The sequence below is a fragment of the Nelusetta ayraudi genome, unplaced genomic scaffold, assembly GCF_046127955.1.
Source record: "Nelusetta ayraudi isolate G7.1 ecotype Tasmania unplaced genomic scaffold, CSIRO-AGI_Nayr_v1 ptg000011l, whole genome shotgun sequence".
Lineage (NCBI taxonomy): Eukaryota > Metazoa > Chordata > Actinopteri > Tetraodontiformes > Monacanthidae > Nelusetta > Nelusetta ayraudi.
Genome location: NW_027466061.1, coordinates 24,641,504 through 24,663,192, shown reverse-complemented (window position 1 = coordinate 24,663,192; position 21,689 = coordinate 24,641,504). Strand labels below are relative to the sequence as shown.

The window sequence follows — 21,689 nt, the reverse complement described above, 5'->3', positions numbered from 1 at the left end:
AGTGTTTGCTTTGCTTTGTTGCCATAAAATTGGTCTTTTGCGTCTTGAAATCAGCTGACCTCGTAAACGGTTCATCACGGAGTGAACTTCAATAACAGTTGCACAGTCACTCTCTAAGTTTCTAATAGATGAATCAAACTCTTGCACTGGATTGTGCATGAATGCCAGGACACATACAGCAACAGTACCATGCACATTTTCTGCATCAGTTGCACCACATACAAATGCCCAGATGATACTTGGGCAGTCCTCATTTTCTCCAGACACAAGATAAGACTTTAGAGCTGGCCAACTCTCCAAAATCCTCTGAATTGCTGGCAGCAAAGACAATGTGTCAGAATGTCCTTGTATTTTGTATTTGCAAATTCACAGAAGTCCTCAAGCAAATCCACTTTTTTTAGCAGAACAACTAAATGGCACCTTGTGCCGCTCGTAATTAACTGATGCATTGTCTGCACCAAAGGCAATGATTTGAATTGTTATTATCTACTTGAATATGGCTGCATTAGGTTTGTCCGGGTCATCAGTCAAAGCATATAGTTCACATAGTTCAAACTGCTTTGTGACCAATAGACATTAGAAACAAGTAGCCAGAGTGGCAGACTGGCCAGAGTGAGTTGCAGGGTTAACAGCAAAGCTCTCACAATATACATGTAGATATAGAAGAATAAATCATTCAAATATGTATATAAGTAGATGTTGTTGTGTCATATACATCAAACCATTCTAAACGTTTAAATAGGCTTAAATGTTAAGTGGTGGGGTGGTACAGCTGCTGTCCAAGTAGAGTGTGTGTGTCCTCGGTCCCCGATCCTGGCGACACAGATGAAGCGACGGCGCCAAGACTCCCAGGACTGCACTCTCCAGCTCCCGGCGTCATGGCCATCGCCTGCCAGGGACACACAGAGCAGTGTTGTGCAAATAATAGGTAGCTCAGGTGGAGAGGAAAAAGTGATAGAAGCTCCACCTGCACAGAGCGACAATCCCTTTAACGGGAGAGACAGATCCCTTCCTCAGTGGCCTAGGCCGATAGCGGCTTAACTGGAGCTGGAGATGGTTCCAAAGTGAAGGAGCCAAAAAGCTAAAACTTCTACCTCCTGATCTAATTTTAGAGACTGTACGGGTTACCAAAAGTCCTGAATCGTCAGAGCGAAGGGCTCTCAGAGGATGATAAGTTCAATAAGTTCTTCAATGTCTTCAAAAGAAAGAAGGCCACTGTCAGATGCCTTAAGGAGATCATTACTCACCTTTAGCAGTGCAGTCTCAGGGCTGTGATTCTTCCTAAAATTTGACTGAAACACCTCTATACAGTACTAATCCAAAACAACTGTGTCTCAAACAAAGGAGTAATAAGGGTCAGCCATTGAAAACGACAAATCTAATGAGTGAATAAAAGCTTAATTTTAGGCGTTCAATTGCGTTAATCCATCCATCCAAACTACAGACTTTTGTGGGGATTTTCTGACCTTTAGAAAATACTTAGAGAGATTAAAAGTCCATAAATAAAAATATACAATAGAAAGATTTGTTATAAATCATGAGTTCGGTCAGAGGTGTCCTGTCAGCAATTTTCTAGACGTTTATTTTTGTATTGCGCGCCGCCATATTGCCAGTCCGATTATTTTTTCCTAGGGAATGAAAAATCTCGCGTCCGGTATCCAGTTCTTATATTACATCTATGAGTGCCACATGTACAGTGTGCATGTAATGACCAACAAGTGGCTCCAGGTGGTGCTGTCGAGCTAAGAAATGTTTCCAGTTTCACACGGTGAAAGTTAAAACAGACCAAACAGGGTTTTTCAAAGACGCGGTCGTCGAGAGAAAAAGACTCCTGGTGGAGTTTAGGGTTTTTTTCCCCTAGTATTTTTCTACTGTATTCGACTCTTCCGAGTCTTTTTTTTCCTTTTTTTTTTTTTTTTTTTGGTTTTGTTTTCAAGGTCTGCTCGCGTCATCCGGGTCTCGAGCTGCTGAATCACAGCAACCATCTGGCTCTGACGGGGAGGGGACGGAGGGGAGGAGCTGTCTGAGCTGGGATAGGCTGCCGGGAGTTTGCCAACGGCACGGCACGGGACCGGCCACCGGGGAGGAAGGACGACTAACGGGGACGAACTATAATCCGGACGTGCGCGCGTGCGCGCTCAAGGTAGAAAGAGACAGAGGGTGCGTGTGTGTGGACGCCGCACAGGAAGCGTGACGTCACCGCACTAAGGAGCCCAGGAGAAGCGATCCGGCCGATGAGCAGAAGAGACTCGGAACTTCAAGTCGAGCGGGGAGGTTCGCTGCCGAGATCCGAGCGGGAGTCAGTCGCCGTGTTCCCGCGACCATGCCGCGCCGCACCGTGCAAGAAGTCACTGTGCAGGACGTCCAGAAGCGGAGGAACCCCAACAAACACTACGTAAGGCGCCTTCGAAATCTATTTTTTTTTTTTTTTTCCTCTCCTTTGGCTTCTTTTTCAGTTCCTTCTCCTGCCGGACGGAGGAAAAACAAAGAGAGGATCAGATTACAGCGGAACCCGGAGGGAACCGACGGCTGGTTGGTTGGTGCGGAGTTTGGAAAGTCCAGGACGGACACTGACACAGCTGGAATGGGGGGGGGGATTCTGCCGGTCTGGGTTGGAGCAACAGGAGGAGAAACAAGAGGAGGAGGAGGAGGAGGAGGAGGAGGAGGAGAAGCTTTTCGGACGCTCCCTGGCCTCCGCTGTGGCCCTCAAACAAACATCTGGCTGGTGAATCAGAGGTGCCTCAGTCTCGTCTCACCTCCAGAGTCTTCAGCTCACTGGGACAAAAGACAGCAGCAGACCGACAACTTCCAGCTCCAACAAGTTCGCAAGCACAGTTTCAACAGGCGGTTTATTAGAGTGTCTGGTAACATTCGGGACCATCAAGAGAGCAAGAAGTCACCATCTCACGGTGTGTCTAGACAACTATAGTTCTCCTGCTGGTTTCTGTGGAGCACTGCACTTTTAGGAAGAAAAAATCAGGATAAGTTATTCCCTCTCTCTCCCCTGTGTGTGTGTGTGTGTGTGTGTGTGTGTGTGTGTGTGTGTGTGTGTGTGTGTGTGTGTGTGTGTGTGCAATTCTTCCTCTCTGGCTGGAAAACTGGTGTGGTTGGAGGCAGGAATGTGAGGACAGCAGCAGATCTTCTGCAGCTGAACTGGGTGGAACTGGGCTGATGGAGACTGATCATGTGATTTCACTGGGCAGGTCGGCCACGTGCCCAGGCCCTCAGCAGGTGTTTGTGTTATTTCCGTGAAAATGTGTGTGCGTGTTTGTACACACGTTGACCGGCTGCCATCTGTGTGTGAAGAAGCCAGTGATTGGATGGAAGTCTTGCGGGAGCTGCTGGTGGAGGTCCAGGACCGGAATCTCCTGGGTTCCTGGGCCTGCTCCATCTGCTCCGGCCTGCTAGTGCTGCTGCTCAGTTACTGGTCACCTCCCTTCTTCTACAGCAGTCCTGACTGGACTGACCAACTGACTGAAGGGGGAGCTGCACTCTAGTGGCCTCTCGTGGTCGGTCTGAGTCCAGGAACGAGGCAGAAGAAGAGGAGTTTTCTCCATCACCTTCTCCATGTCCACTGCTGACTGGTGAACCAGCCACATGCTACTGCTACTGCTGCTGGTGACTGGCTCACTGTGACATCAGGCTGCTGGTCACGTGACCAGGAAATCAACTTTTACCTGAACATCACTGGAGACCCTCCATGGATTTATTATAAGAACTGGATACCGGACTGGCAATATGCCGGGGCACCGATTTTCTTTTCCCAGTGGCCACTCACGGTACTGCAGCAGAGGAATTCCATGGGCCCAAAAAGCATTTTTTCCCATAAACCACAATACAAAAATAAATGCTGTCCATAGCAAGTCTTTCTATTGTAGATTTTTCAGTTACGGTCTGTTAGTCGTTTTAAAAAATGATAAAAGCCAGAAAATCACCAGAAAAGAGGTTATTCCCAGCGTGATGTCACAATGTCGTACGTGCTGCTGTGTCTCAGCTCGTTCTGATTGGCTGCGTCCCGACGTGTCTGTAAGGGATGTTCTCCAGAATGGTTCTGATTGGCCAAATAGATCATGTGAGTTCCAGAGGCATGATGGGATGTGACGTGCATGCTCTATGGGCCCATTAATGCGGAAGTCAAAACATTTTTGGCGTATGCGGTGGGTGAGCATCTACATTGAAATGAGTGGGCCGCCATTTTGGACTCTGGAGGCCTGAGGCCCTCAGACCTGCTGCAGGAGTCACTTTGATATATGATTGTGTTGATGTAGACAGACAACAACTGTGTCGCAAACACTCTGCCCCCCTCCATTCCTAGACCCCTCCCCCTCCAGGACCCACCCCTTGTGACTCCGCCCACTGCTGACGTCTTGTCCTGTCTCTCCCACCAGGTGTACATTATCAAGGTGTGCTGGAGCGATGGCAGCACCGAGATCATCTACAGACGCTACAGCAAGTTCTTCGACCTGCAGGTCAGTGTCCTCCTCCAGGGGCGTGGTCAAGTGCCATCATCCTTTCCTCCTCGTCTTCCTCCTCCTCCTCCTCCTCCTCGATATTTGTAATGATACAGTGTGAGAGGAGAGGAGCTGGAGAGCGTCCAGTGATGGATGTGGCCACCACAGAAATGTCTGAGTCACTGCTGGACGTCACAGCTGTGTGTGTGTGTGTGTGTGTGTGTGTGTGTGTGTGTGTGTGTGTGTGTGTGTGTTGCACAAGTAGGGAATCTCATTAGTTCCTTGTCCTCTGTCCGGCCCTGATGTATCTGGGCCGGACAGAGCGGCACAGACTCCAGGAAGCAGACGGGTTGCTACTCTTTACAAGGTCGATGTGGGCGGAGCCTGGCGCCGGCTCCTAATTGGATTAAATTCCTTTTGAATTGATTAGAGGACGCCTGAGCACTGTGACTAAAACTAAAAGAGTTTCTGAGTTCATATCTTCAGTGATACCTTCAGACTGAGCCATTTGTGGTCGGGTTAGTTAGTTACTAAGGCTACTTGCCATCCCATCAAGTAACCCTGGCCTATTAGTGGTTGGGTTAGTTAGTTAGTTCGTTAGTTCGAAGGGTTAACCCTACCAGCCACCCTACCAACCAACCCTAGTCCATGAGTGGTCGGTCAGTTAGTAGTCTTAAGGCCACTAGTCACGCCCACCAACCTAGGGCAACCCTGACAGACAGACCTGAAGGTGGTAAAGACAGTGGAAAACAGCAGCAGCCATGTGAATCATAACGTGTGTGTGTGTGTGTGGTAGCAGCAGCAGCAGATGTCAGCTTCCTTCCTCTTTCCCCTTCAGCTTCACTGACCTGTGACCATCATACTGCAGTACTGCAATATTACTTTTTGTTTGTTTGTTTATTGGCGGCAGATTAAATCAAACCGTCGCAGCTGCCACCCTCTCAGTTTTAAGGTCCAGGTTTCCCTCCTGGTCACTGGAACATCAAGCGGAGGACACACAGATGTGATTTGACTCGTGATGTTGGAATTTTTTCACGCAGTCCCACTGGTGTGAACTGTCAAACTGAGAAGTTGGTTCTGTCTTACTGGGAACCAGTTTCAAAAAAAAGAAAAGAAAGAAATCCCACATTCTGCTGACATCCCTCCAGCAGTGTTAAAAGATCAGTTCGTCCTTCATCCTGCTGCTCTGCAAACCAGCTGCTAGTACCTTCACTTTGGTGATGTCACAAAGGGCAACTATGAGACCTCCCCCAGGTCACTGGCCAAGCCACATCCCCCGGCCAGGTCGCTTTTGGCTCTGCCCTCTAAGACTTTCATACGTGTGGAAGGTGGAACCAAGCCTGGCCTTACAGCGGGAGGCTGTAAACAGAGGGCTAAACGTGCTGCTCACTGGACATGTTGGGGTTGCTGCTGAAGAGTCCAGGATGGAAAACACAAAGTCCTGAGCGGAGCGTCGACTGATGTCAGGAATGCTGAGTGACTCCAGATGATCTCGTCCGAGTGTCTGATTACACTGCAGATCGGAGACACACACACACCCACATACACACACACTCACACATGGCAATAATTACAAAGTGTGGCTGTTGATTCTGTTTGAGGGTGGCACTCCCTCCTACCCCCCCCCACACACACACACACACACACACACACACACCACCACCACCACCTGACCAAGCACATTGTTGCTCTGAGGCCTCCACCTTCCCTTCACACTGCTGCTGTTCTCCCTCTCAGGTTACTGTCTCTTTAAGAGATGCTTTTTTAAATTGGCTGCAGCCTCACCTGCTGCAGCATGAGATCAAACCTCAACATTATTTGTGCACAAAGTCCTTTAAGAGTGAAATGTCTCTATTAGACCTCCGGTCACAGATGCCAATGTGCTAAAGCGCTAAGCATTAGCCTGGCCAGGCTAATGCTAAACAAACACTCTCAGTCTGGGCCGACCCCCCCTCACACACACATACACACACACTCCTCTCCCTCTCAAAGCGGTGATACCACAGGAGAGGGGTTGGTGGGTGTTATTCCCACTGCTCAGTGCTGGAGGGAATAAAACCCTCCCTGTTCAGACGTGTTTGACAGTTTTTTAACATCCAGATCTGTCGGGGCCACGTTCTTCATCATAGTCTCTACTCACTTCCTGTGTGAGCGCAAAGTATTTGATTCAGCAGGACATCAATCAATCAATCAATCAGTCAATCAATTAATCAATCAATCGTCATATAGAGTGCAAAGCAGGCATGGGCAAACCACGGCCTGGGGGACATATGCAGCCCTTTAAGCTTTTTAATCCCACCTGTCAAACTTGAAGAATTTAATAGTCAGTAAGTCATCAAATAGCTGTATTTCATCCATTTTATCAGTGTTGAAAGAGTCATTTCAAAAAAGAGCTAAATACCGTGTAAATACCAGCTTCAAAGACACATTTTTGTTGTTGACATTTATCTGTGTTGTACATATCCCTCATACATATTTATAGGCTCCCCTGTCAAATTATAGAGCCCATTGTGGCCCACCAGTCAAAAAGTTTGCCCACCCCTGATCTAAAGAGTCACTGGAGACCGACTGTCAACTCCTCCTCCTCTTCTTTCCTCCTCCTCCTCCTCCTCCTCCTCCTCCTCTTCTTCTTTCACCTCCTCCTCTTCCTCCACTTCCTTCATCTACTCCTCATCCTCCTCCTTCTGAAAACTGAATATGGCTTCAGTTGATGGGTGCAGAAGGTCCAGGTGTCCAGGTGTTATTGGCATCAGCTACACGGTGTGTGTGTGTGTGTGTGTGTGTGTGTGTGTGTGTGTGTGTGTGTGTGTGTGTGTGTGTGTGTTGTGTGTGTGTGTGTGTGTCCGACTGGAGCTCATAAGTTTCATCACCAACAGTGATGGAACCACACAGGGGTTCCTGTCCAAAGCTTAGGTTGATCTGAAGCCCTTGAAGCTTTGCACCATCTGCCCTGGACCTCCTAGCCACTGGCAGACCTTCTCTCCTCTCCAGGAACTGCTGCTTTTGCAATGAATAAATTCCTGCCCTGGACTCTTCAGCCAGCCGCTGTTGTGTGTGTGTGTGTGTGTGTGTGTGTTAAGCATGCTCACAGTTGGCTGTGGTTTCAGATGGAGCTGCTGGATAAATTCCCGGTGGAAGGAGGCCAGAAGGACCCCAAACGTAGGATCATCCCCTTCCTGCCAGGTCCGAGTCTCTCGCTCTCTCTCTCTCTCTCTCTCGCTCTCTCTCACACACACACACATACGTTATATAAACAACAACTCAAGAAAATCTGCTGACTCAAGCTCTTACAGGGGAGGGATTTTCCACTTTTATGCTCTCATCTGAAGCCCATTTCTGCTGCACTTGGGTGGAACTTCTGCTTCTGAGGTTCCACCCCAGAGAACCGTGACTCAGACACACAACATTCTGTGTGACACACACAAACAACTAGAATAATGTAATTATGTAACCATAATAGGCATCATCATCATCATCAGCCTCTTTTCACAGAGCACAGCCGACGAGGTCTGGGTGAGTCTGGTCTCACTGACTGAGTCTTTGGTTTGTGCTCCGTCTGTCTAAGCCCAGACCTTTGGAATGTTGTTGTGGGTGTTTTTTTTAGTTTGTTTTTTAACATGATCATTAAATTTGGAGGATGGCTGTCAACGTGCAAACCCTCCGCAGCTCTTTCTGCTGAATTACGGTTCCTGGTTCTGAACAAATGAAGGTGTGAAGGACTCACCGAGTCTGAAGCCTTGTTAAAACTCCTCACTAATGATTATTGTTGTGTTGTTTTGTGCGTCTGGGCTGTTTGTTCAGGCTTCCAAACTCATGCTCAAGGGTTTAGAGCACCACCTCTTGGTGTGATGATGTCAGCTGATGTCCTGCTGGTCCTTAACGCTGTTTTGAGTAGAAAGCAGCATTTTTAAAGTCTGCTTGAAACGTCTGGTCTGGCAAGAAGAGACAATGCTGAGGGGCAGAAGTCTGGAGCCAGAGCGAGTCAGTCAGCCAGCCAGTCAGTGAATCAGTCAGTTCGTGAAACAGTCAGTGAGATAGTGAATCAGCCAGCCAGCCAGTCAGTTCGTGAATCGGTCAGTCACTCAGTTTAATCAGTCAGTGAGTTAGTCAGTGAATCACTCAGTCAATCAGTGAGTGAGCCAGTCAGTTTGAAAGTGAGTCAGCCAGCCAGTCAGTCAGTCAGTAAATCAGTCAGCTGGTCAGCCAGCCATCAGCTCCTCTAGTGGACATGAAGGTCAGCAGCAGGCTGCTCCTGATGCTGGTCATGAACTCATCAGCCTGGTTCCTCACTACGGAAACTCTGAAGGCCAAAACTGTGGGAGGGTTTTACTTCTTACCCTGTTTGGAGACGCCTGCGCTGAATCCTCTCCCTCTCCAGCTGTTGAGCTCCAGGCTTAAAGCCTGCTGTCTGAGCTGAAGCTGAAGCTTCTCAGCAAAATGACAGTGTTGACACTTGAGCTCACTGGGGGGGGGGGGTTCTGAGCAGCTCCAGTGTGCAGCGTGTCACCATGGATGGACCTTGGATTGAAAATGTATAGCTCAATAACTTGTTTGACCTCTTCTGACCCTTTGCACCTTTTTCCACCACAGGGAAAATCCTCTTCAGGAGGAGCCACATCAGAGATGTTGCCATGAAGAGACTCCGGCCCATCAACGAGTACTGCAGGGTGAGTGCCGCCAGGACCCAGACGACCTTCTCGCATTATGCTCTGTGAGCAGAGGCTGTAGAGCAGCTCCTGGACTTTCTCCTATAGCTTCTCTGGGCTTCAAACAGTGGACAAACATGAGCTTCTATCAACACAGTGAGCTGCACAGGAGCTGCGGGACGTCCTCCAGACCACCAGGAGGATGTGCTTGTAGTCCAGCCAGTGGAGGCAGCTTTTGTCTTTGCTGCAGTGGTCAGCAGGATGGGTGTGGGTTCTATTCCCAGCCAGAATAGAACCCACTGCAGATGTCTTCCCTGTGGGTGCGTGGCTACTTCCCCAGTTTTCTGGCTCTGCCCACATGCAGGCAAACTGGTGTGAGTGCGGATGGCTGGCCAGTGTTTGGATGCAGGTCATGAAGGTCATGCTCAGTAGGCCACGGCCTGCAGCCAGCGGTGGTGTGCGGTGGATGATGAGGAGCCTGCTGAGTCTGCTGCCGTCAGCAGCCCTGGGGCCGGTTGTTTTTCTTCTGCTGGTGGAACCCTTAGGGGCCTCAGAAGCAAACAGCTTCGCCCTGCTGCCCTCGGAGGAGGAAGAAGGAAACCTCAGGATGTTTGGAGAACGTTCTTCTGATCCAAGACCTCCCTGCTGAAAGTGAAGTGAGCTGAAACACCAGCTTTCTGTGTGTCGCTGGGCTGCTGTTCTGTCAGGAGAAGAGGAGGAGGAGGAGGAAGGTGAAGTGAAGGCAGTGGAGGACTGGGCAGGGCCTAGAAGGAATGTGCAGCTTTAATTACTTAGGTGCAGTTAGTCGGTGGGGGGGATTTACTGGAACAGCTGAACCACAATAGCTACTCAGTCTTTTGACCGGCATTCTCTGTTGCTGTGTTGTCACTTTGTCATTGTGGTTAAATTCAGAATGTTCAGCAAGCTGAGACGCTTCAAGTTGGAAGTGAGCCGCGATTGGCTAACGAGGTGCAGGATGTGAAGACCTGAGTCAGCCACTGGAGTTGGTGGAGCTGGAAAAGTCCCAGTTCACAATGAAGTCATGGAAGAATTGCCAGCTGTGCCCAGAGTCTGGGTCTGGACCAGTTGAGCAGTTGAGGTCAGAGGTCACAGCTCTGCTTTTTACACTCTGAAAAAACTTTTTTTTTCACACTGAATTAATTAGGGGAAAAAAATACACTTAGCTGACTGAGTTCAAGTAGTAAGTTCCAAACAATTCATAAATGCAATCCAAAAGAAACCAAAATCCAGGGAGGAATACAGAAATTCCTGCAACTGTCGCAACAACCCATGTGGGTGAGAGTTCATCAATGTGAGCAATTGCCCATACAGTTATTGTCCATTAAATGACCGGTAAGAGTGATCGGGGGTGTTATCAGTCAGTAGTGAGAGTGGTGAGCGGGCAGGCTGTGTCAGCCTCCTACCAGACCCATGGATGATGGTTGACTGTTCTTTTTTTTTTAGCTCGCCATCAACCGTTAAAGAGCCCACACACATATATATATACACATATATATATACATATATATATGTATATATATATATGTATATATATATATATATATATATATATATATATATATATATATATATATGTATATATATGTATATACATATACATATATATATATATACGTATATATATATGTATATATATATATGTGTATATATATATATATATATATATACATATACATATATATATATATACGTATATATATATGTATATATGTATATATATATACATATACATATATATATACGTATATATATATGTATATATATTTATATATGTATATATGTATGTATATATATGTATATATATATATATATATATATATATATATATATATATATATATATATATATATAGATATATATAGATATATATATACATATTTATATATGTGTGTGTGCGTGTGCGTGTGCTTGTGCGTGCATGTGTGTGTGCATCTTGGGTCAGCTGGTCTAGTTAGCCGCGAACAGCTACCTGCTGCTCTCTTCCCTGATTAAAAACTGAGCCGACGGCGCTCCAGGTTCAGCTCCTGTAGGAGAATGAAACTCTGCCTCTCAGGAGGTGGATCTCGTCACTGGAAGAAGGGGAGGAGCATCTGCTGCTGCTGCTGCTGCTGCTCCTGCTACCACACACACACACACACACTCACACACACGCACGTAATTACGCTAATGCTGCTGGCAGCTCCATAAAGTCCATTTGCGGTAAAGTGGCTCCTCCCTGGTGGGTTGGGGGCAGTGGGGAGGTGGGGAGTGACATCAGGAGGGGAATAAATCAAAGCAGGCTGCCATCACCATCGATGACCTCTGACCAAAGCAGCACAGCATTTTGGGCCACTAAGGACACAACTAAACACATTCCCATGTGTCCCACTTCTTCAGCCCTCTGGAGAGTTTGGTATCATGGTGCCGTTTATATTGACTGGCGAGTCATCCAGTGGAAATGCCACTTCCGCATTGCTTGACCCACTGGATCGCTTCTTCTTCCGGACTTGGACTCCATGACTGCATCCATATCTCCTCTTTGACACCTAATGATGGCACCCGTGACTTTGGCTCAGGGTCAGAGGTCAGGGATCTGAGGTTGTGCAGATATTGGTTGTGAATGAGGGTTTTTTTTTTAGCCTTTTTCCTCCTGAATGTCTTTGTTACCATCTTTGGTGCTGGACTCCTGGAGCAGATCCAGCAGGTTGTGGTTTCTTCCAATCAGGCTTATGGTCTGATCCACTCTCCAGTCAACTCCATATTGTGACCTGGGCTGTGTTCGAAGTTTGCTCGGCCCAGACAGGAAGCTATCTTCACAGCTGTTGTACTTATTGTGTGGCAGAAGGCTGATGAGTTGTCGGCTAAACTCCTGCAAGACCACAGGTAAAGTTCTTCTCCTGTCTGCTGTCTTCAGGCCCTCATCCAGCTGCCCGTGTACATCTCCCAGTGTGAGGAGGTCCGAATCTTCTTCGAGACCAGGCCCGAGGACCTCAACCCGCCCAAGGAGTGAGTTTCTCTCTCTCTCTCTCTCGCTCTCTCTCTCTCTCTCTTACTCTCACATACACACACAAAATGCAGGAGTAACTGAAGTGCTGTACATTGAGACATAAACATTAATTTAAAGGTTAAATGTGCAATTTTCTGGAGACTTGGAAGAAGAAACCGCAACATCAAATGACTACATCACAGATTGCAGCGTCTTTTACTCTCCCTCCCTCCACTGCGCTTGCCAGTGAACTATGGTGGCCTGTGCACACAAACCGGGATACCTCGTCCACCTTCTTCTTCATTGGTTTATTTGAAGACACGAGTGTTCACCGCAATTACAAAACGCCCTGTCAGGCAGATGGATTGTCCACACCAGGCTTCCTTAGAAATAAGACGGTGCAAGATGGCAGCTAACTGGGAGCAAGACCCTTGTTTTATGTATATTCTTACGTATAAAAAAGAAATGTTCTAAGGGTAGGAAAATCAAATTACTTTTATTGAACTGTGATTTTTCCCTTTTATTAATGTATTTATGAGCAGTATGTTATCCTTTAACCAATATAAAAATCACAAATCAAGCTATATATTTCACATTGGACCTTTGAATAGACGTAAAGAACATATAAAAAGGACGAAAATACAAGTGCATTTGGAGGACAACAAACAAGGTGAAAACTGATAAATATAGGTAAAATTAAAATGAATTTAAGGCCAAGGAATAAGACACACACGCACGCACGCACACACACAGTGGATGATGTCATGTCCTGGCAGACTTCCTGTGCCTGTGGTGATGATGTCATCGCTTCCTGCCTCCACAGATGACAGACGGTGACAGTGATGGTTCCTCTCCAAAATGCTGAGTCTCTGAGTCAATGCTTCACAATGTTGTTGTTTTGTTCCAACGCAGCACCCTGTGTGTGTGTGTGTGTGTGTGTGTGTGTGTGTGTGTGTGTGTGTGTGTGTGATCAATACTACACACACCATCCACACACAGTTTGTCCTTCCTGCGCAGGCCAAGGTGGTGTGTCCGTGCCTAGAAGGCAAGTCTTTATTGCAATAGGGTTGTTGCGGCCTCGTGCCAGCAACCTGCAGATTTCCTGAGTGACAGCAGCAAATAAATCACCGTCACTATAGTTTCTACAAAAAAAAAATCAGTCAAGATGAACCGCTGGTTGGCTAGTTAAAAGAACACGACTCAAGCTACGACTGCTGCTTGAGCCGGTGGCGGCGGGGTGTGTGTGTGTGTGTGTGTGTGTGTGTGTGTGTGTGTGTGTGTGTGTGTGTGTGTGTGTGTGTGTGTGTGTGTGTGTGTGTGTGTGTGTGTGTGTGTGTGTGTGTGTGTGTGTCCCCTCTACCCTCAATGTAAGTGGATTGGATCTTAGTAAGTGGACTGACAACCTATTCCCAAATATCTTAAGCAGACAAATACAAATAGCCCACATAGAGCCCACTCAGAGGCCAACTTTTAAATGAAAAGTACTACTTCTTTTACTTAAATATAACAACAACAAAAAATAGAAGTTATGATTGGTTGAAATTAAGGCTGGGCGATATTTTCACCAAAAAAGCCGATTCATGATTTAAATCGATTTCTTTCAACTCTACTTAAAATCAGTGGTCAGGGCCATGGCTATCGCAGGTCGGTGGTAAATCATAACTTAAAAATTGGGTTTCAAAAAAGTATATGGTTCGCATAGTTGAACTGCTTTGCTACCAACAAACATTAGATATAAGCTGAATGTCGAGATTGTATCAAAGTCTTTCAATTGAACATATTTTTACCCAGCAATCAATAACGTGCAGGATGGAATTAAATCAATATAGCTGAAAAGAACAAGCGATCCTGGTTCATAGCCTACCCTACGCAGGCTACGCAGCCAGTACGCAGTTGTTGCGAATGGTATTGCCTGCAGCTACGTAGATGGCGGTTTTGAACGCAAACTCTATGGAAACGAACGTGAATCAGCGTTGAAAATAAAGCTACGTTCAAGACAACTCAGAAACACGGGACAAACCCCGTCCTGTATCCGTTCCAAACGGCACGCACCATTTCATCGTCTAATACGACACAACTCTGTATTTTAAGGGACGGTTGGCAACTCTAACTGGCACCATATCTCTTGCAATATTAATCAGGACTTGCTTTCCACCTGGCCCCTTTCCTTATATTATGGTGTACAGTTTGTAAACGTTTCCAAGGTGGTAGGTTGTTTATTGGTGGTGGCGCTCGGACTGCTGCGGTCTTGTTCATCGCGTAGGGGCCTCTGTTTCAGGTGCTGCAATAAGTTAGGTAGGACTGCTAACCTTTTGTCACAATAGCTTTCAAACACATTTTACAGCGAGGTGTTGTTTGTTCTGTGTCTGACTCCACAAACCTGGAGCAATTCCATGCAGCCGAAAGCACGTAGCCTTTCTTTGGAACAAACTCCTCTCTTTTCGCCGCCATGCTGTTTTGTAGGGTTGTCATGGCGATGACGTCAGTGCCCACTCTGAGCTACGGGAGCACAGCGGAGAGCGTTGGTGACGCATTTCAATAAAAACTCGATTTTCATTGCAAAAAAATTGACCTTAACTAAAAACTCGAATTAATCGATAAAATCGTTTTATCACCCAGCCCTAGTTGAAATTTTCCGCTCACAACACGGTTTTCTTTCAAACCAACTGAGTTTTCCATAAGGATCACACACAGGGTGCAAACACCTCTACATTAAGCCGACAAGACAACCAAACCGTGTATATAACAAAATAAAACAGTTTGCAGCTGTGTGTGTCAGATGGCTAACAGAGTTCTTGTCTCTTCAACAGGGAACCTGCAGGGAAGAAGAAATCAGGTGAGACCTTGTGACTCTACGTCTGTCTGTCTCTCCATCCAGTGGTCAAATACACTAAGTGACGCAAACACAATTGAGTCAAAAATGTTGTTTCCATCGATCATCAACCAACCAACGGCGACTCTTCCTCTCTGGAGATGTCCAGTCCTTCATCACACATGTTCAGTCTCTTCATTTTCCTTCAGCAGGGATTGTGGAGCGAGCCGCCACTTTCTTAAAGCCAGGTAGTAAACGATGGGCTGTGTGGGGTGGAAGGGAGTGGGGCTATGGTCCTAGTCCTGGTCTTGGTCTTGGTCCTGGTTCTGGTTATGGTCCTGGGCCTCCTTCAGCTTTGTGATGGAGCTGGTTAAAAGGAGATAAACTTTGATTAAAAATCTGAAGATTACTGTATATTCAATTTGAATTATTCATATAATGAGATGTAAAAACTTTGTAACCAGGGGAGCCAAGTTAGCATTAGCAGTAGCACAACTTAAACAGTTTGCTGCTACTGCTGCAGAGCTCAAGGCTCCAGATCGTGAACCTGGCGTTTCCCTCCTACTTCGGTATCTTCTGTTCCTGGTCTTGCAGGAAGTTCTCTGTCTCAGCCTGTGTGTGGCTGATTGGAGAAAATCTTGAGCAGCTCCGGTCACCTGCAGCAGCAGCAGCTGTTCATCATCAAGAAGCAGCAGCCAATCTCCTGTGTTATGTGTTGGGGGTGGTGGGTCTCTGTGTGCAACTCATGTGCTGCTAGTGATTGGCCTAACACTGTTCAACCTTCTAAAGCCCGCCCCCCCTCTCATCCCGCTGTCCAATCATGTCCTCGGCTTCTTTTGCTTCCCGTCTCGGTCATCTCCACACACACCTCCACGTCCTCAAAGTTTTCAGTCACACATTTAAAAAAAAAAAAAAAAAAAAAAATTGGAATCTTTTGATGATCTTGTTTGAAGAGCCAAACTCTTAAGACTCTGAGTTCTGAAGAGTGGATGGAGGCTTGTGAGCGTGATGGAGATGGAAAGACACTTTGTACTTCACCCAGCAGGAAGTGCTGAAGGTCTCAGTGAAGGTCTCCTCTGGGTGTGTCTCTTGGAACAGGCGACTCGACCGCGGCCGACCCACTGCTCCTCGACCAGTACGTGGCTGTCACCGACTACGAGAAGCAGGAGAGCTCCGAGATCAGCCTGCACGTGGGCCAGGTGGTGGAGGTCATCGAGAAGAATGAGTCTGGTGAGGCGAGACACAAGGAGCCTCCACACCGACAGAACAGAATCTTTGGACTTGTGAGAACTATCCCCTCTCTTCCCTATGTCTCCAGGCTGGTGGTTTGTCAGCTCAGAGGACGCTCAGGGTTGGGTTCCTGCCACCTGCCTGGAGGCCCAGGATGACCCTGATGACTTCTCCTTCCCCGGGGATGAAGGTAAGGGAGGTCTGTGGGACCTTCTTCATCAACTCAAAACTTCTTCTTCAGAAGAAGAAGACTTTAGCGTTAGTGTTTGTAGCAGGATCAGCAGCAAAGTATCAAGTCACTGATGACTCAATGGATATTAATATAAAAATTCTACTTAAATGCCACAAATACAGTTTTTGTGCAGCAGCACAAGTCCACAAGAGTCCACTAGATGGCGCCAAATATACACACACACACACACACACAGTCTGCTTGTTATTTGCAAAAAATACAATTTATGGTGGATCTTTTTCAGAGGATGTGATTGGCTCACAGGTCAACCTGTCTGTAGCAATGTGTCTGGTAGGAAGGTTTCTGCTCGTAGGAACCATTTACTAAACCTCCACTTGGTTCCTGTGACACCGTCACTTACCACCCACCACACCCCCACTCCCCGGTGACTGCTGGGACGTCAGGCCCTCGCAGATTCTGGTCGCTGCCGAGGCACATGGGCCGCCGCAGAACTGTAGGGGATGTGTTCAGCTCAGGCTGTGGGCAAGGTGGAGCGCACGCCTCTCTATCCCCTTATTCCTACTTGTGTGTGTGTGTGTGTGTGTGTGTGCATGTATGTATGTGTGTGTGTGTGTGTGTGTGTGTGTGTGTGTGTGTGTGTGTGTGTGTGTGTGTGTGTTCCTGTGCGTGTGTTCCTGTGCATGGAATGTTTGCAGCATGATGATGGATCCAAGCATGGGAATGAAACACAGCATAGAATCAGTGTTGCCAATTCTTGAATGAGAAAAGCAGCCAGTGGCCATATGAAAAATTGCTAGATGTGGTGGGCAAGACAAATAAATATGTTGAATATGTTAAGAACTATAAATTACTGGCAGAAGGACGTTTTTGTTGTTGTTGTTTTCAACCTTCATGACTTTATGGTCAACTCGAAGGTGACAAGTGACCAGTCAAAGTAGCACATGAGAAACAAGAACCAAAGTAGATAAGAACACGTCACAATTTGAACCAGAACAGTTGAAACATAAAACCAGTCTGCAGTCACGTTTTTTGTATTATTTTTTTTCTCCAAGTCTCCAAGAGCAGCAGAAAAAGTTGCTTGATTTGTCGCTAGTCGCTCTTCTATCAAGAAAAAAAAGGGGCTAGAGGGCACTGAATACTGGCTAAATGTATCGACAAAGTGGCAACACTGACTGAAAGTTGTTGTGTCGGCATGTTTGTTTGATAATTTTGTCAAATAAATCCATTTCTTGTGTTGTTGCACTTTGTTGTTGGTTGGTTGGTTGTTGTTGCTGTGACAAGTTGTCGAGTTTGCGCGTTTGTCTTTGTTTCTCTCTTTCATTTTCTGATCAAAGCACAAAGTGTCAGGAAAGAGAAAACATGAACTTTTCAAGGGAGGAAATGGAAACTTGTTGTTTGACTGATTCTATTGATTTGATTCATTTTATTGACTTCAGTTCCAGTTTTGTGTTGATCCCACAAGACTTTCAGCTCCTCCAACATGTGTTCCAGTGTTGAAAACGTGCATTTTAACTAATAAAGCTGCTGCTGTGTGACATCAGAGGAGAAGTACTCGGTGGTCTACCCCTACTCGGCCCGGGACGAGGATGAGATGGACCTGGAGAGAGGAATGGTTGTGGAGGTGGTCCAGAAGAACTTGGAGGGCTGGTGGAAGATCAGGAGTCAGGGCCGTGAGGGCTGGGCTCCAGCCTCCTACCTGAAGAAGGTCGACATCCAGTGCCAGAAGTTGTCAGCCGGGGCTGCTCACGCCAGCACCAGTGACCTGGACGGAGCCTCTCGACAAAACCAGCAGAACCGGGACATCAGCCACAAGGAGAGCCGCCTCTCCTTCCTTTCCGACACCAAGAGTGAGTCTCAGATTCCACCAATCAAGCGTGGAGATGTTTTGAACGTTCTGGAGACTCACACTCCCTCCTTTTCAGGTTCTTCTGGTTCACCAGCAGTTTGCATGTTTGTGAATGTTCCTCTTGGTTCTGCACGGTTTTGCAGGACACTGAACCTAAGTTGAGCAGAGATAAAAGCTGAGCAGACCAGAGTTTGATACATAGACCTGAACTCTGAAAGTTGAGGGGTTCTTGCAGAACTTGACTTCCTGTTTGCATGTTGCATGAGATGGTTTTCCAGAGCTGACCCAGATCTCCATTCCCTCCACAGAAGTGGGATCCAGACACAGACCTCCTCCCCGCAGAGATCTGACCATAGTAAGACCGCCCCCTGATCCTGGTCCTGGTCCTGGTCCTCTGGGAAAACTTCCTGCTCCTCCTCACTCTGTTTATGTCTCTACAGCCACGCGGTCCCAACCTCCCCAAGCCGCCCGTCCCCCCTCAGGTGGAGGAGGAGTTCTACACCATCGCAGACTTCCAGACTACCATCCCCGACGGGATCAGCTTCCAGGCCGGGGTCAAGGTGGAGGTGAGGAGCAGAACCCAGTCAAGGAGGAGAACCATCCTTTCACTCTCAAGCTAACGTCTATTTGTTGGTCAGGTGATTGAAAAGAACGGCAGTGGGTGGTGGTACATCCAGATGGAGGACAAGGAGGGCTGGGCTCCCGCCACCTTCATCGACAAGTACAAGAAGACCAGCAACGCCCTCCGGCCCAACTTCCTGGCGCCACTGCCGAACGAGATGGAGAAGCTGCAGTTGGAGGACGCTAGTTTGGAAGACACCTGGTCCAAACCGCTGCCGGACGAGCCTACCACCGCCGCCACCACCACCGAGTCCTGCACCAAGCCCAAGCTGAGGGACTGGAAGAGCAGCAGAGGGAGCGGCGGGCCGCTGCCTCCTGCTCCTGCTGCTCCTCCAGCCGAGGAGAAACCAGCTCTGCCTCCTCGCCGCGAGTCCATCAACAAAAGCTTTGAGCTGGAGGCGGCGGAGAAAGTGAGATCCGACCGAGATGCCAAACCTCTGCCACCCAAACCGCCAGCCCCGGGGGTCATCGCCCCGCTGGTCACGCCCAGGCCACACCCCTTCAAGCCGGACAAGGTGGGCGAGGCCAAGAAAGAGGAGAAGAACAAACCTCTACACCTTCGAAATGAGATGGGTCTGGAATGTGGCCACAAGGTCTCGGCCAAGGAGGTGAAGAAGTTCAACCTCAAACCAGTTCCCAAACAGCCTCCCAGACCCAGAGCTGAGGCACTGGAGGAGAAGGTGGCAGAGAAGGTGGAGGCCACAGGCCCGGCTGTGGTAGTCAAGCCCAAACCGCTCATTCGACCCAAACCTGCCCCCCCTGCCGCCAAATCCGAGCCCACGACCGACAACAAGCTGGACATCACCAACTTGAGAAGCAAGCTGAGGCCTTCCAGGCCCATGGAGGATGGCAGCCAGCCCGGTTCCCCACCCAGTTCCCCCACCAGCCAGGCCCCGGTTCCTGCCCTCATCAACGGGAGGAACTGCGAAGAACCCAAAGCGCCGAGCAAACACACCAACGGCGTCGGCCATGAGAGCTCCTTCCCTGCCGCCAAGCCGGCCGTGCCACCCCACAAGGACGCCCCTCTGAGGCCCCCCGCGCTGGCCCCCAGGAGACCACCTCCCCCCAAGAAGGAGAACCCCTCCAGCCCCACCGAGCCCAAACCTCCCAGCCAGGATGGTGCCCGCCAGCTCGGAAGGCCTCCTCCTCCCAAGCCTAAAGGCGGCGTCCCGCTGGCGGCACCCACCAGGGAGAAGGACGAGGTCAAGGGTCACAAGGTCCCGCTCCCTCCCAAGCCCACACTGAAGAGCGAGAAGCCCGGCCCGCCCAGGGACAAGCTGCCACCACTGCTACTGAAGGAGCCGGGCGGGGAGGAGCTGTACCTGGCTGTGGCCGACTTCCAGGGTGAGGACAGCAGCTCCAGCTTCAAGGTGGGCACTGTCTTCCAGGTGCTGGAGAAGAACGGCAGCGGCTGGTGGTTCTGCAAGAAGGCTGGAGACGATGCAGAGGGCTGGATCCCCTCCAACTACCTGAGCAAGAAACCCTAGAAGCCCCGGGCGGGCCTCCCGACTCCAGGGGGCGACCTCCTGGATCTCTGGAGGCTTCTTCCAGTCCAGAGGATCTTCTGGACACTTATTTATAGGAACCATTTTTACCAGTTAACTTTTTTTGTTTTCTAACGAAACAGACGCAGCCGTCGCTCAGGACCAGAACCGGTCTGGACTGGTCAGCTAATGTTTACCGTTTGTGTCTAACTTTCATATAACTTTGACTCATATCAGCATTAATATGGCAACCAAGGCCAATGCAGCAAGGTCTTCTGGGATACGGCGCCTCTGTAATCTACCAGGCATTCCTCTTGCTGCTGTAGTGCAGTCGTAGAGCGACACCTGGTGGTCAACGCTTCTTGTGTTACATGTAGGGATAGAGTGAGGGGGTGGAGCTACTTGAACCCCCCTTAAAGTGCTTTTGACTAAATGGCCACACCTGTTTGTTCAACTCAAACCGCAAATACAACCTTCTCAAGAAATCCTCACAGCTTCGAGGAAGCTGTTAGTATTGCAGCAAACCTCTCTTGTTGAAGTAGTTTTGTCACATCTGACATCTGGAGTGTGATTGGTGCTCAACCAACGATGCTTGACTGGTCTCAAGCCTTCGTCACTCAAGCAAAAATTCTATTTTAGTATTATGTCTTATCAGAAGAAGATTGCAGCTGTTGCCCCGCCCCCCAGCAGCCCGTCAATCATCAGTGGATTAAAGACAAGTTGGAAACCTCAATGTTGAGCTATTTTTTTCATCGTTATTTTTTGAATAGTTAATACCCGAGAAATGATTGTTGCCAGACTGGTTCTGTTCTAACCCACCGGTCCAGTCCGGAACGGGACAGAACTTCCTGTCTGCTGAGGTACCAACATACTCAGTTATCACCCTGGCGTCTAGCAGAGTCACTTCCCGTGTTGTGTATTTTCATTACAAGTCAATAAAAAATTTGGGGGGGATTTTTCACTTCTGTTCCAGCCTGTTTCATTTTTCCTTCAGTTTTCTCACAAGACCTCTCAGTGACCAGAGTTCTCCTCCCTTTGTGATGCCCGCCCTCTGTGACGTCACAAAGGGCACTGACTGTATTCCCCAGGCTATCCACCACGTGTGCCACACCACCCCGGGTTCAAACATGTCGGTAGTTCCAGCAGTAGCCCAACCAATAGCAGGAGCTATTTCCTGTTTTGTCGCAGAGCAGGGCTGATTGGCTGTGCACACTTGGCGACAAGAATCACACGGCAAATGTATTGTCAATTATTATCTCTAATTTTAAAATGCGCACTCATTTTTTCCCCCAAGGTATAGTTAATTCATTTTAAAACCCAGGTTACAGTGATCATGTGGCCTGTGGCGGTGGCTGAGGCTCTTCCTGTGGTTCTCCTCCCCCCTGAGATTCTGAATCCACTTCAAAAATCAAAACTCAGA

At 48.2% G+C, this 21,689-nt stretch overlaps 1 protein-coding gene across 6 annotated transcripts; it reads left to right on the top strand.

Moving 5' to 3' along the window:
- The first annotated feature begins 1,943 nt into the window (after positions 1 to 1,943).
- sh3pxd2b (SH3 and PX domains 2B) lies at positions 1,944 to 21,230 on the top strand. Of its 6 annotated transcripts, none has more exons than XM_076022067.1 (14): positions 1,944 to 2,395; positions 4,389 to 4,469; positions 7,559 to 7,634; positions 9,042 to 9,118; positions 12,012 to 12,103; positions 14,894 to 14,919; positions 15,108 to 15,143; positions 15,994 to 16,125; positions 16,214 to 16,315; positions 16,762 to 16,845; positions 17,860 to 18,165; positions 18,473 to 18,519; positions 18,605 to 18,730; positions 18,803 to 21,230. In XM_076022067.1, the coding sequence occupies exons 1-14, from the start codon at positions 2,324 to 2,326 to the stop codon at positions 20,270 to 20,272; spliced, it is 2,727 nt and encodes a 908-aa protein (XP_075878182.1). In that variant the 5' UTR covers positions 1,944 to 2,323; the 3' UTR covers positions 20,273 to 21,230. The 6 variants fall into 6 exon arrangements, with proteins under 6 accessions (XP_075878182.1, XP_075878181.1, XP_075878183.1 ...); XM_076022066.1 differs by having other exon boundaries at positions 15,105 to 15,143; XM_076022068.1 differs by lacking the exon at positions 15,108 to 15,143 and having other exon boundaries at positions 1,946 to 2,395.
- The last annotated feature ends 459 nt before the right edge of the window (positions 21,231 to 21,689 follow it).